At 36.7% G+C, this 14466-nt stretch overlaps 1 protein-coding gene across 34 annotated transcripts in view; it reads left to right on the top strand.

Annotated features, from left to right (window-relative positions):
- dlg2 (discs, large homolog 2 (Drosophila)) overlaps window positions 1–14466 on the top strand; it is a 243802-nt gene that overhangs the window by 210688 nt on the left and 18648 nt on the right. For all 34 annotated transcript variants that reach the window (XR_006927309.1, XM_046861013.1, XM_046861036.1 and 31 more), the window contains one exon: window positions 14230–14344. Coding sequence is in view for 33 of the 34 variants with exons in the window: in XM_046861013.1 (XP_046716969.1) it covers window positions 14230–14344 (115 nt within the window). In the remaining variant the exon portion in view is untranslated. The remainder of the gene's footprint in view (window positions 1–14229; window positions 14345–14466) is intronic.

Here is a 14466-nt window from a genome sequence, read left to right as displayed (position 1 = left end):
ATTTGAGGATTTAATTTGAACAACAACCATGTTCTCAATGAACACAAAAAACTCATTAATATCAAAGCTGAATATTTTTGGAAGTAGTTTTTAGTTTTAGCTATTTTAGGGGGATATCTGTGTGTGCAGGTGACTATTACTGTGCATAATTATTAGGCAACAACAAAAACAAATTCATACCCATTTCAATTATTTATTTTTACCAGTGAAACCAATATAACATCTCAACATTCACAAATATACATTTCTGACATTCAAAACCAAACAAAAACAAATCAGTGACCAATATAGCCACCTTTCTTTGCAAGGACACTCAAAAGCCTGCCATCCATGGATTCTGTCAGTGTTTTGATCTGTTCACCATCAACATTGCGTGCAGCAGCAACCACAACCTCCCAGACACTGTTCAGAGAGGTGTACTGTTTTCCTCCTTGTAAATCGCACATTTGATGATGGACCACAGGTTCTCAATGGGGTTCAGATCAGGTGAACAAGGAGGCCATATCATTAGATTTTCTTCTTTTATACCCTTTCTTGCCAGCCACGCTGTGGAGTACTTGGGCGTGTGTGATGGAGCATTGTCCTGCATGAAAATCATGTTTTTCTTGAAGGATGCAGACTTCTTCCTGTACCACTGCTTGAAGAAGGTGTCTTCCAGAAACTGGCAGTAGGACTGGGAGTTCAGCTTGACTCCATCCTCAACCCGAAAAGGCCCCACAAGCTCATCTTTGATGATACCAGCCCAAACCAGTACTCCACCTCCACCTTGCTGGCGTCTGAGTCGGACTGGAGCTCTCTGCCCTTTACCAATCCAGCCACGGGCCCATCCATCTGGCCCATCAAGACTCACTCTCATTTCATCAGTCCATAAAACCTTAGAAAAATCAGTCTTGAGATATTTCTTGGCCCAGTCTTGACGTTTCAGCTTGTGTGTCTTGTTCAGTGGTGGTCGACTTTCTGCCTTTCTTACCTTGGCCATGTCTCTGAGTATTGCACACCTTGTGCTTTTGGGCACTCAGTGATGTTGCAGCTCTGAAATATGGCCAAACTGGTGGCAAGTGGCATCTTGGCAGCTGCAGCTTGACTTTTCTCAGTTCACGGGCAGTTATTTTGCGCCTTGGTTTTTCCACACGCTTCTTGCGACCCTGTCGACTATTTTGAATGAAACGCTTGATTGTTCGATGATCACGCTTCAGAAGCTTGGCTATTTTAAGACTGCTGCATCCCTCTGCAATATATCTCACTATTTTTGACTTTTCTGAGCCTGTCAAGTCCTTCTTTTGACCCATTTTGCCAAAGGAAAGGAAGTTGCCTAATAATTATGCACACCTGATATAGGGTGTTGATGTCATTAGACCACACCCCTTCTCATTACAGAGATGCACATCACCTAATATGCTTAATTGGTAGTAGGCTTTCCAGCCTATACAGCTTGGAGTAAGACAACATGCATAACGAGGATGATGTGGTCAAAATACTCATTTGCCTAATAATTCTGCACTCCCTGTATGTCATATATATATATATATATATATATATATATATATATATATATATATATATATATATATATATATATATATATATTAGGGGTGTAACGGTACACAAAATGCACGGTTGCATAATATTGCTTGTCGTTTGTAATTAATACAGTTTTTTATTATTTTTTATTACATTCGTGAAAATCAACAGTTAAATTTTTTTTTTTTTTTTGCAATAAAATGCCTGCTTGGTTTAAATAAAAAAATGTAATATGTAATAATAAAATAGAATATATCAGAACAAAGCAGAACGAAATCTGAGTTTTCACATGTGTGCACTACAAATCGTGTTTCTGGTAAGGAGTGAGTAGCCACAGTGACACTGCACTCAAAGTGTTTTTGTTGTTCTTTTTCTGCATTTAAAGTGCGAGACAGATTAAACAAAGTGCGATCTGCCACTTAATATGTTCGTGAGGAATCTCAGGTTTTAACTGTTTGGTTCGGTACGAATAAGTGTACAGTTACACCCCTAATATATACTGTAAAGTTTATACATTACAAAATTGTAAATTGCTCTCTTTTGCTGAATTATGTATTATCATTTGTTAAATTAGTAGCAAATTACAGTATACCACCCAGTACTCATCACCATTCTTTAAGACCCCTGGGTAGGCTAGGACAAGTCTTGAGTTTCAAGTTACAATAGAGTCACCGGAACGCATCTCCATCCTAATTTGGGGACTTCCTGTTCCTCGCTTTATGCACGGGGCGGTGCTCTTAGTTCCAGTGAAGAGAAATGCAAATGCTAAAGCATGCAAAGGCACCCTATACATTCATGTACTCCATAGCAAGAATATGCAGAATTATAAATATATTTATTTATATATATATATATATATATATATATATATATATATATATATATATATATATATATATATATATATATATATATATATATACACACAGTATATAATATATATATACAATTTTTCTATATGCACTTAATACACTCAGTGTCTTGTGAGTTGCATTTATGAGTTTAGAGGGTATATTTGGACGCTTCCTCAAATGTGGCTTTTGCATTACTTCTAAAAAAGAAAATTTTGAAGTTATATATGACATGCATATATCTTTCAATGTAACCATATATACACAAACAAGGTTCCATTTAAATACATAACAATGTTTTACGCTTTCTAACCTCTTATAATATATTTTAAAAAATGTGTGGTATTCATAACACTAAGAGGGGGTAATGTTCATTCTGTTAAACAGAATTCACATGTTTTTTGGACAAACAACTGCAAAGCCTTAAATACCTTTATTATTATTATTTTAAATTCCACATTAATACAGTAACACATACACATGTAATTTAAATCACTAGGAATATTTTGTATACTGGCATTCAGATGGTTGTGGCGTTGATGCAATTTTAACTAGAATTCTCACAAGCATTCTGTAGAAATCTTTTTCAACACTGGGGACCCCACAATATTGCCAAACATGTGGTGATGTCTCAAATCTGGCAGGAAGGATTTGAGGGCCAGGTAGACCTCCAACAAGTTGATGTCCAGCAATGTTAATGTGTTCTAATTTCCCACTGGAGATGCCCCTGTGCTGCTTTTGTACCAATACACCCTCACATTTATCATTACTCCCTCTTTCAGTCTTCCTCTGGCTGTAAGCAGAGCTCTTTCATGAGAAGAGCTTAAAGTCTTTAGCAAGCCAGATCAAGTGTCCTTTTAGCTGAGACAAAGACACATTTTTGGTGTTATTTTGTGGTTTATCTCAAGCTCATAAAAGCATTTCTGAAAGTTTTGTAAGGCAACTGCAAGAACTTGATTGTTGAGCATGGAAATATCTTCCACATGTTGGCATGTCCAGAATTGTCAATTAATCTAGGATTTTCCGAATTGTTTTGGTGTTAGGGAATGCTTTTACTTAGTAGAAAAAACAGAGAGCTGTACTTGTGTAAGTAAGGTGGATGGTCTGAATGGCCCGCTGCATGGTGTGAAGAATCGCAATACAATTGCTAGTGGTGGACAGTAACAAAGTAAAAGTAATACGTTACTGTACTTACATACCTTTTTCTCGGATCTCTATTTTACTAAAGCTTTTCCATTTGGGGAGACTTTAAAAAAATGAAGGTTTTGGGCTCATGATAACTTTAATAGATATCAATCAGTGTTTGACTCATTAATTTCATACTATTAATAGATTGGTTTGCTGAGAGGTCTTTTGAGTCTTGAAAAAATGATAACAGGACATTATAGCCATAACAAATCATAGTACTTTGGATACTTAAGTTAAAGGCAAATGCTTTTGTACTTAAGCAAAAGTTTAAAAAAGGCAATTTTAACTAGACTGGAGTCATATTTTACCTGCCTCTTCTTAAACTCCAGTATATGCTTTGTGTACTTTGTCCACCACTGTCAAATTGTATCCTCTTGGGTTATAAGTAAGACTTGGCTTTTGGCACTATGTTAGTTAAGCTAACTCAAATCAAGGTCACATCCATGAAGTTGAGCTTGGACCTTTAATTGTATACCTGATAGCTCTGTAGCTCTGACTCTAATCATTAGCTGTTGCAAAACAAGCTTAATTAGTTGTATGTAAGGTCCAGTATGAACACTAGGTCAGAGGATTAGAGGGAATTAAAGCTGAATGATGTGTTTCACAGCAATAAGTTGAAAGGTCTCAGTGTACCTGTGCACACACAAGAGATGTCCAGGTGATATTTCTAATAAACCATGTAGGTTGAGAAGACTGCTGAGACAAACTGATTACTTGTGAGCCACAGCAACTGTCCACTTATTGCTTTTTTATAGCTGCTGTATCCACAGACATGTCATTACTCACAAATGTGCCTGAGAAGGATTTATTTGCTCCAAATTGAGTTTCCATGTTCCGTTACAGACTCAGAGAAAATTGTATTTATTATACTGTACTTTTACTAAAGAGCTATGAATGAATAATAGATTTGACAGAATTCTGTCTGAGCTGAGAATCAATGACAGCCTGGATTTCCAACATTTCATATTTATTCACAACATAGTCAGATCTACTGTATATGATGTCATAGTATTTGGCTGCAGCTTTAGCATGTTATCTTGAAGTCAGTGATGCATGCAAAAATAGCAACATTCTCTATACAGTACCATAGAAAGTGTCTCCACAAAGAAATGCTAAATTGAGTTCTTTCTGCATTTATGGTACACTGAAGAGTATCTTTATGTATAAATGGGAAGTGGTAGCTCAGTGATTACAATGTTAAACAAATTAAAATGTCCTTTTATTTAATTTGTGCCTGCCAAATGCTATTAATGTTAATGAAGTGCATGTATGCTGCGGTCACACAATAATCAAAGGAAAATCATACGAGATGCATAGTGATCAAACTGTCTTATAAGATACAAACCAGTCGCTTTGTTAGAATTTTGTAGAACAATCAAAGTTGTTTTAAAACGAGAAAAGAGGCAGATGTTGGTTTTGTTGCATTTTCAGCACGAATTCTACATACACAGGTAAAGAGATAATACTGACAGTGTGCTATATGTGATGTGTATAAACTCATGGCAGCAGCCAAATTAATCATCATTTGATACATTCAAATCTATCACTCAGCGCTCAAATTAAAAACTGAAGTGATCATCATGGGTCTATTTGTCATTGTATTCACCTCTTGCAGTTTGCAAGGACAGCAGAGGTCATTGGCACAGAATGAAGTGCCTTTATACTATTCAATATATAATGTTATTGTCAGCATATCTTATACATTCAAAAAGGAAACTTACAAATACATTCATTATGCATTTACAGTTATATTGAAGTAATAAGGTACAGTAATTCCCCGCTTTACCGCGGTTCAAATCTCGTGCCCCGGTTTATCGCAGAATTGCATTTGCCACATAACTAATTTGTTTCGCTGATTTTCCCAATCTCTCGCGGATAGCACGATAGACCAAAAAACTTATAGGGAATTGTTGTTATTGAGTTTTATGTTGAAATAATGAAATTTATAAATAAAAATTGTATTATTAATTATAAAAGAAGTAAATTGTATACAGCACAGTACTGTATACATAAAATAGCATTTTTGGGGTGGCGGATGTTTATGTTTATGTTTATCGTTTATCGTTTATAAACGGGGGATTACTGTACACATCTACAGGTATAATAAAGAAAGACATAATAATAATAATATAATGCATAATAATAATAATAATGCATAATAATATTTAAAAAAAATCAGTTTTCAAGAAAACCAACCAACCTTCTTCAAGCTATCTTGCTAGCTCAAATATCATTGGCTTAAATCAGCAGTTTAAAATGTGTGCATTTAATAAATACAAATAAAGTGAAATTAGTCTAATAAACAATATTTCACTTTGCACACATTTTACCTATTTATCAGTGGTTGTTTATGCACTAAACTGTATCGTAAAGTCGATAATCAAGGCTATAAAAATATATATTTCACAATAATTAGATAAAAAATATCTTCAATTATTTTGTAAAAATTTATTCAGCAATTTAAACATCACACAATACATTTTAATATTGCTGTAATTGATTGTACATTTGTAATATGGGAGCATATGTTGCATTTGTATTTAGAAATCAGAGTTTAAAGTCTTGTCATTTTTTACTTCCCTGTGTTGAAGCTACAAAGTGCTTTGGAAAAAAAAAATAGCTACTTAGCAAACTGATGCGTGATGTATGTTTTACCTCCAAATAATTGTGACCTTTATTGGTAATGTCATATATTTTAAATGCAACTTGGCAGCATAACTCATTTAAAGGTGAGAAATGCTGCTTTGTTTCCTGCTGCAGTGATCAGCCTTAAGCCTTGATCAGAGTTTAAGGGTTAAATTTTTTTTTGTTGTTTTTTTTGTTTAGTTTTTTATCTATTCATTTTGTATTTGTAGATTGGAAACCTCAAGTTATTACCTTCAGTTGAATGCAGGATTATTATAAAGTTATTTTACTTGTTTACAGTTCAGGGATTTCAATTAAATTTATGCTTGGACATTATTAAAATTGTAATGGAAATTTCCTCCTTGCATATCCATTTTCTTCACACGTAAAAGAAAGCTATATTAAGAATGCATTTTTGGCCACCTTTTAAGGGTTAGAGGCTCTTGCACAATGGCCCAGCTTTGGTACACAAGGGAAAAAGTGCTCGTGGTCCAGCTACAGGCTACAGATCCATAATGAGCAAGCCTGAACCAACATTGGTAAAAAATAAATCTGAATGAATAAGTTGAAATGAGAAATGAAAATCCATATTGAGAAACAATACAACCAATAAATATCTATTGAAATATACAGTCTGTTAGGTATAAGTATGTGAATAGTAGACTTGAGATCTTCATATGGACAAATATTTCATCTATATGGAAATTAGCACCATGCTTCTTCCTAGCATTTGCATCTCCATTCACTGCTGGTGATTTTTGGACCTCATCAAAACGGATGCTTTGTGAAGCAGTAGTTATGGTGGATCTTTTGCACCCTGATTGATTCTACAAGCTTTCCATATCTGTCAACCCCGGTATGAATTTCTACACAGAAACCTTGAAATGTCTGTAATAAGATCATTTTCCAGGGCATGCATTTTTCTGTGAAATAGAAACCTCTGGCATCTCTGGATGTGTTTATCTTCTTTTAGCAAAGATTCCATAACCTTTGATAACAAGTAATGATGAGCTGCATTGCTATATGATTTTTGCAAAAGGCCGAAGAGTTTGAAGTACATTTTCGATAATTTCACGTCAGCATGCAATACTACAAGGTTCTCTTGGGGTGAGATCTCACGGGCTAACATGACATAAAAATGCTGTTCCCCCACTTGGTTCTGACTTCGGAAAAATCTTACAGGTGTAGCCAGGGATGTTCTGGTAACTAATACTGCTTAAGTCACCCTCTTATTTCCCTCTTTGACCTATATAATTGTTAGCAGTTGGTACCAGGCCCATTGTTGTCGTCATGGTTGGGCAAAGATACATCAAAATGTATTTTTAAACTACAAAATACAGCAGTCACACCATGTATTAAACTACTGTATTTGTGTATTTTAAAAATACTAAAAAATACTTTTATAGGGGAGCATTAAATTTCTTCCCAAAACATCTATCAATTGGCCTATTTGATCTGTTCCTTCACCATTACACTGACAAATTTAAAAATGTTTGATAGCAACAGCTTTTCAGTCGTGCAATAAATCTGACATATGCAACCAGTTAACAGATCAAATATTTGCATATATATCTCTGTGATCTCCCAGATAAAGTTTAGTTGTAAAGTAATCAACAGTTTAATGCTGAACAGTTTGTGAATGACTCGTAATTTATCCTAATTTAGTTACTTTGTGTTTGGTAACAAAGGGCTACTTTGCATCAGCAACACTGCCTCAATGACAAACAAGTCATGCATAAGAAGACAACTGATTGCACCTGTTTTCATAGCATCTAGTTTCTAACTAATTAATTTGATTGTTATGTGTCAGGTGGTCATTCATGCAATGGTGTGCAAAATCATGATTCTACTAAACAGCTTTAATTAGGGTGCAATATTCGGCAATCAAATATTTATTTATCAGTCATTGGACACCTATTTGAAAGCTGGGAGCCTGCATGTTTCTTACCACCTGGATTAATTTTCTGTTTTGATCTTAACAAGTCTGGCAAACTACTGAGTAGGCACCAATCAGAGGCTGCATTTTTAGGATGTCATCATGTCGACTTATAAAGTATTTTACAGTATTTTAAAACTACAAAAATACAAAACACCTAAGTATGTTACTAAAGTATAATATGAAGCCATTTTTATCAATCCTATTAAATACAAATTACTAAATCCTATTTTATTTTTATACGTATTTGAAATACTTATCTTGTAATGAATGAGAGAGAGGGGTGGATGATGTGGAGATGGTGAAGCAGGAAGTGGATAGGATTAGTAAGGAGGAAGTGAGAGCAGCGATTAAGAGGATGAAGAGTGGACAGTGGGTTGGACCAGATGACATACCAGTCGAATCGTGGAGATGTTTAGGAGAGATGGCAGTAGAGTTTTTAACCAGGTTGTTCAACAGGATTTTGGAAGGTGAGAGGATGCTTTACGAATGAAGATGGAGTGTGTGGGTAACAGTTTTTATGAATAAGAAAGATGTGCAGACCTGCAGTAAATACAGGGGAATAAAGTTGATAAATCACACCTTGAAGTTATGGGAAAGAGTAGTGGAAGCCAGGCTGAGAGAAGAGGCGACCATCTGTGAGCAACAGTATGGTTTCATGCGGAGAAAAAGCACTACAGACTCATTATTTGCTTTGACAAGTATAGAGAAGGTCAGAAGGAGTTGCATTGTGAGTTTGTGGATTTAGAGAAAGCGTACGACAGGGTGCTATGAGAGGAGTTGTTGGTGGTGCAGGACATGTATGAGGACAGTGTGACAGCTGTGAAGTGTGCAGTAGGAACAGCCCGAGCCCTTTCCTGTTTGCAGTGGGGATGGACAGGTTGACGGACGAGGTCAGACAGAAGCCTCCGTGGACTATGATGTTTTCGGATGATATTGTGAAATGTGGTGAGAGTAGTGAGCAGGTTAAGAAGAGCCTGGAGTGGTGGAGGTACGTGCTGGAGAGAAGGAGAATAAAAGTCAGTAGGAGTAAGAGAGTACATGTGTGTGAATGAGAGTGAGGGCAGTGGAGTAGTGTGGTGAAGGTGAAGGAGTTCAGGTACCTGGGGTCAACAGTGCACAGTAATAGAGAGCGTGTTAGAGAAGTGACGAAAAGAGTGCAGGCAGGGTGGAGTGGGTGGAGAAGAGTGGCAGGAGTGATTTGTGATAGAAGAGTATCTGCAAGAGTGAAAGGGAAAGTTTATAGGACTGTGGTGAGACCTGCGATGTTGTATGGTTTAGAGACAGTAACATTGACTAAAAGACAGATGTTGAGATTTTCATTGGGAGTAACAAGAATGGACAGGATTAGTAACTAGTTTATAAGAGGGACAGCGCATGTAGGACGTTTTGGAGACAAAGTGAGAGAGGCCTGATTGAGATGGTTTAGACATATGCAGAGAAGGGACATGGGGTATATTGGTACGAGAATCCTGAGGATGGAGCCACCAGGAACGAGGAAAAGACGAAGGCTAAAGAGGAGGTTTATGGATGTGGTGGATGGAAGACATGCAGGTTGTTGGTTTGAAAGACAGATGAAGAGGACAGAGTAGTATGGAGACGGATGATCCGTTGTGGCGTCCCCTAATGGAAGAAGCTAAAAGAAGAAGAAGAAGAAAATCTGAAACGCTTATCTTAAATACTGCTCATCACTGGTTAAGCTCAGTGTGAATGATTTGGGGGAATAAACCGCCTAGTCAAAAAATGTGAAAAACAATGAATAAAATTATCCAATCAGGAGAGTAAATTACACTTGAAGGAAAAATAGCAGATTATATGTACTGTTGAAGCACTTAAAACGCACTGAAGTTAATTATTTACCTGTCGCATTTTAAATTTTCCTTTAGATGACTTCTTGGTTATTGCTTATATGAATATTCAACATGCTGTACGCTATATGTACAAAGTGATTACTGTAAAGTGCCACCTCACTATTATTAAAGCGTAAGGCTGATTTTATAGTCAATGAATTTATACTCAGTGTATTACTGCAAATCCTGTAACTTCATTCATTTTTTTTTACCATGCAATAGCGCACGTATTTGATTATCTGTTTATTGTTTGTATTCCTCTTTTTAATAAGTCTTGATGAATATGTAAGAAGGTACCCATATCATTGTAAAAAACATACTTTGCATGCAGATTTGTTCTGCTTTTTGGTTTATATATTCCTGAAACCTAAAAAAAGATCCGGGGTTGAATAAAAGGACACCGGCAAACAGATAGAATAGGATTTGACCCTTTGTGATGGGTTTGTGAGCAGAGACACATTGATGTACAGTGTTATTAATATGCTGCAGTAGTAGAATGGCACTGTAGTATAGGGAGAGCCAGGACACAGAGAAAAGGAAAGAAAGAGACTCATATTGTGCGGTAGACACATTTTGTGTGTGTGTGTGTGTGTGTGTGTGTGTGTGTGTGTGTGTGTGTGTGTGTGTGTGTGTGTGTGTGTGTGTGTGTGTGTGTGTGTGTGTGTGTGTGTGTGTGTGTGTGTGTGTGTGTGTGAGAGAGTGAGAGAGAGAGAGAGAGAGAGAGAAAGCGTGCATATGGGGAGCGGCCAATCCCTCTCACTGCTGCAGACACTCAGCATCTCTCTCTGTCCCACTCGCATCCTCTTCACCATTCCTCATATTCATTCACTTGCTTTCTCTCTCTCTCTCTTTCTCTCCCTCTTTCTCTCTCTCCATCCTTTCTGTGCTCATTTCTTTCAGTCCTTTTCTCTTTCCCTGCTTGCCCTGTTCTCTTTACAATCTCTGCCATTCTTTCCTTTTCACTAGCACACACTCACTCGCTCCATGCTGGTCAAGTCTTTGTTCTTTGGAGCACTTTTTCATCTGTGTGACTGCTAAGCACGGTGTGTGTTAGTGTGCTTGTTCGAATGTGTGTGCTGGATATGGACTAAAGTGTAAGATTAAGAGGTTCAGAATCTCTCTAAGACCACAGCTGTAGAAAGCAGGGGGTGTGGACGCAGGACTCAGAACGGTAAGTGGGTACTGTACTGGTACTTTCACTGGTTTCCTGGTGGTGTGTATTTATAGGTGTGTGTGTGTGTGTGTGTGTTGTGTGCATGTGAGCTGGTACAAATCCTCCATCATGTGTGAGGAAGCTGTAGCGTAAACCTATGCCATGAAGCAGTCTCCTGTACAGATTTTTGTTCCTGGTTGAGATTAGGTCACTGTTATGTTCGAGATCTATATTTAGAAATTATTCCTATGGCAGTGCCTTCTTTCTGCCATGTGGTGGTTTTATATTTGTGATCTTTTCACTAATGTGTCTCACAGATGCATCGAAGAAGCCACAGTTCTCTCTTTTTCCATTTCAAACAAATGCTCAGAGAATATTCACTCTTGAAGACATTAGATATAAGTGAGTCTTTCAGTCATTTCCTGAAGCCTTTAAAAAATGTGCTTGCCTGCAGTTACACACTCTCTCTCTCTCTCTCTCTCTCTCTCTCTCTCTCTCTCTCCCTTTCTCTCTCTTCCCCTTTCTCTCTTTTTCATTCTCTATTTTTTTCTCTCTCTCTTTGCTTATTTGCTTTGGGTTATAGAAAGTCTACTATTTGAGTGTCAGCTGCCTAAACTAATTTATTTCATTGATTATTTGTTGAATGTTTCATGTATATATTTAATGGAATAACTGATCTTTTTCATCTTACAGAGACACTTGACTGTTACACGAAAGGAAAACTTGTTTGCTCAGAAACTGCAGCTTTTTTTAAAAACTAATAGAATTAATAGAGTAAATGTGATTTCTTTTGGTTGCTGAGGATATCTAAGGTTAAGGTGTACATTAGACATCGCATTGAATGGTCAATGGAAGGTCCTTAGAAAGAGACTCTCTGAAAAGTGCGCCATCACCTGCATAAACATCACTTTTTGCAGTCATTACTATGTAATTATGAAAATAATTAAAAGTACAGTGTGTAAAAAAAAGTATATACAATGTGTAAAGCTATTGAGTTAATACTGTGATGGAGAATTCTCTGTCTGAGTTTTTTAGCTGTAGTTGTTAAAGTTTTGCCCTGCACATGTGATCATGCCTGTGTGACTGGACTGTCCTTTCTCTACTCTACCATTGTGTTCTGAAGGTCATGATTGCCAGCCAGCCAGCTTCTTTATGGTGTACCTTTTGAATCACACATTCTTCTCTCTACAAATACTGGTCTCAAATTGTAGACTTGTCTTTAAGTGGATTTACTATAATACAATGATAAATCATTATTTGGATACACCTACACATTTTCCCTAGAAGTAAAAAATATATTCTTTGAAAGCATTGTCATCTGAAGTAACACCAAATAATTACTATATTTGGTTGCTTATTTTATTAATAAGCATCCCTATATATTACAACGCTTATGGGTGACAATTTGAAAAAAAAATTTATTAAGTAAGGTGTTGGTCCACCAAGAGACACCAATACATCTTCTGTGTTTCAAAATCAGAATACTTTATTGATCCCCTAGGGAAATTTTTTAAGTTGTGTTTTAACAGTACTTGAGAAAAGAACACCATTTTTCCAAACAATATACCCTGAATTAGTGCTGTGATGCTGTGGATAGTGGCACAGTCTAAAATGTTCTATCAAAATCTTCCCTAGATGTTTAGTTGGATTTTGATCTGGTGACTGTAAAGACCTGAACACATGAGTTACTCCAGTTTTATCCTCATCAAACCATTTCGAGAGTTCTCATTCCTGTCATGGGGGGTGGGGGGTCTATCATGGAGATCATTTCCATCGAACAGTAGCAAAGTTCAGCCGGAATAATTTTATTGATATGCAGTAACACTTCTCTCTAAGGGAAGAACCCAAGCAATGTGTCACTTTATTGTTGATGAAACTGTGACAGGTTCGTGAAGCTCCTTTATTATACTTTTCTCTTCGAAAGCAGGACACATGACATCTCAGGCCATACACTTCCACTTTTCCATAGAATTTTAAGTCTGATTTTTGCAGTGATTCCTCTGTAAATTGGTCTTAGAGGGAAGTGTTTCTGCTTTGTTGTACTTTGAAAATGAGAAGTGTGGTGTTTTTTATGTAAAACTAAAGACAATTAGGCTAATGAGTGGTTTTGTATTCATAGACCATTTTTGACTGTCAATAATCTTTCATGTGAATTTATTTTTTTTTAATATATGAGGGGGACTTTCAGAAATTCAATTCAATCAGTTTTATTTGTATAGTGCTTTTAACAATGTCACTAAGCAGCTTTACAGAAATTGGGGGGAAAAATTGGTTTTGGTACAGTTTTGTCTGCTAGCCTTTTTGTTTAATAAAATTCTAATGCACAAACACAACCAGACAAAATGCTTCTATAGTTATTCATCAAACACTTCACACTTCATTTTTTTATACTTTTAAATTATACATTTAGATTGTAGTGTACATTTTTATTTTTTTATTTAATTTTTTTGCCAGTAACTGAACTGCAAGTATAAAGACATTTTGTTAATGCAACACTTATCCATAAAATGCTTTTGTACCACTTGCTTACCTAAATGGAATTATGGTTAATCATATGGGTAGGTTGTGTTTTAGGGAGATACAAACTCTTAGAAGTCTCTCAGATGTGTCTTCTGGTTTAGTTCAGTCAGAATGAGAAGCAGCGGTTTCTTGGTTTCTTGGATGTACTTTCACTGAACTCTACTATTTTAACCCTTACCCTAGTAACTCTAGTATACAAAACCTAGGTTCTTCCCCCCCCCCGCTCCCTCTCTCTCTCACTCTCTCTCTCTCTGTGGCTGTATTGTATTGTGATGGTGGCTTGACCTTGAGCATTTCAGAGCACTTTACTACTGTCAGAGCTCAGCCACAAAAGGACTGTGTATTGATGTTTGGTATTGATCCCTACAGGCACCTCATATCTCTGCAGATCAAGGACAAACTCCAAGAAGAACCCCAAGAGCATCTATGTCAGTTTTTAACCTGTGAAGAGCTCGTGTGTATTTTATGTTTGGCTCTCCCATTTGCAGTGCACTTTGTCAGAGATGGGAGTGCATTAGTAAATATGTGTATGAAAGTTACAAGCAGCAACGTGTTGACAGGAAGTGTTTATGTCTGTGTTCTCAGAATACGCACGCTTCGAGGCCAAGATTCATGACCTGAGAGAGCAGATGATGAACCACAGTATGAGCTCCGGATCAGGGTCCCTCCGAACCAATCAGAAACGCACCTTATATGTCAGGTACACACACATGAACACATCGGACACATGCTCATTTATCCACTGTACACCAGTAACTGCTAATAGAAGCATAATCAATGTCTACTATATTCTTTGATGTAAAAGAAAGAAAATTATCTTCA

Source organism: Silurus meridionalis, chromosome 11, assembly GCF_014805685.1.
Source record: "Silurus meridionalis isolate SWU-2019-XX chromosome 11, ASM1480568v1, whole genome shotgun sequence".
NCBI classification, from domain to species: domain Eukaryota; kingdom Metazoa; phylum Chordata; class Actinopteri; order Siluriformes; family Siluridae; genus Silurus; species Silurus meridionalis.
The sequence above is the reverse complement of the archived record's forward strand: the minus strand, read 5'-3'. Positions and strand labels throughout refer to the sequence as shown.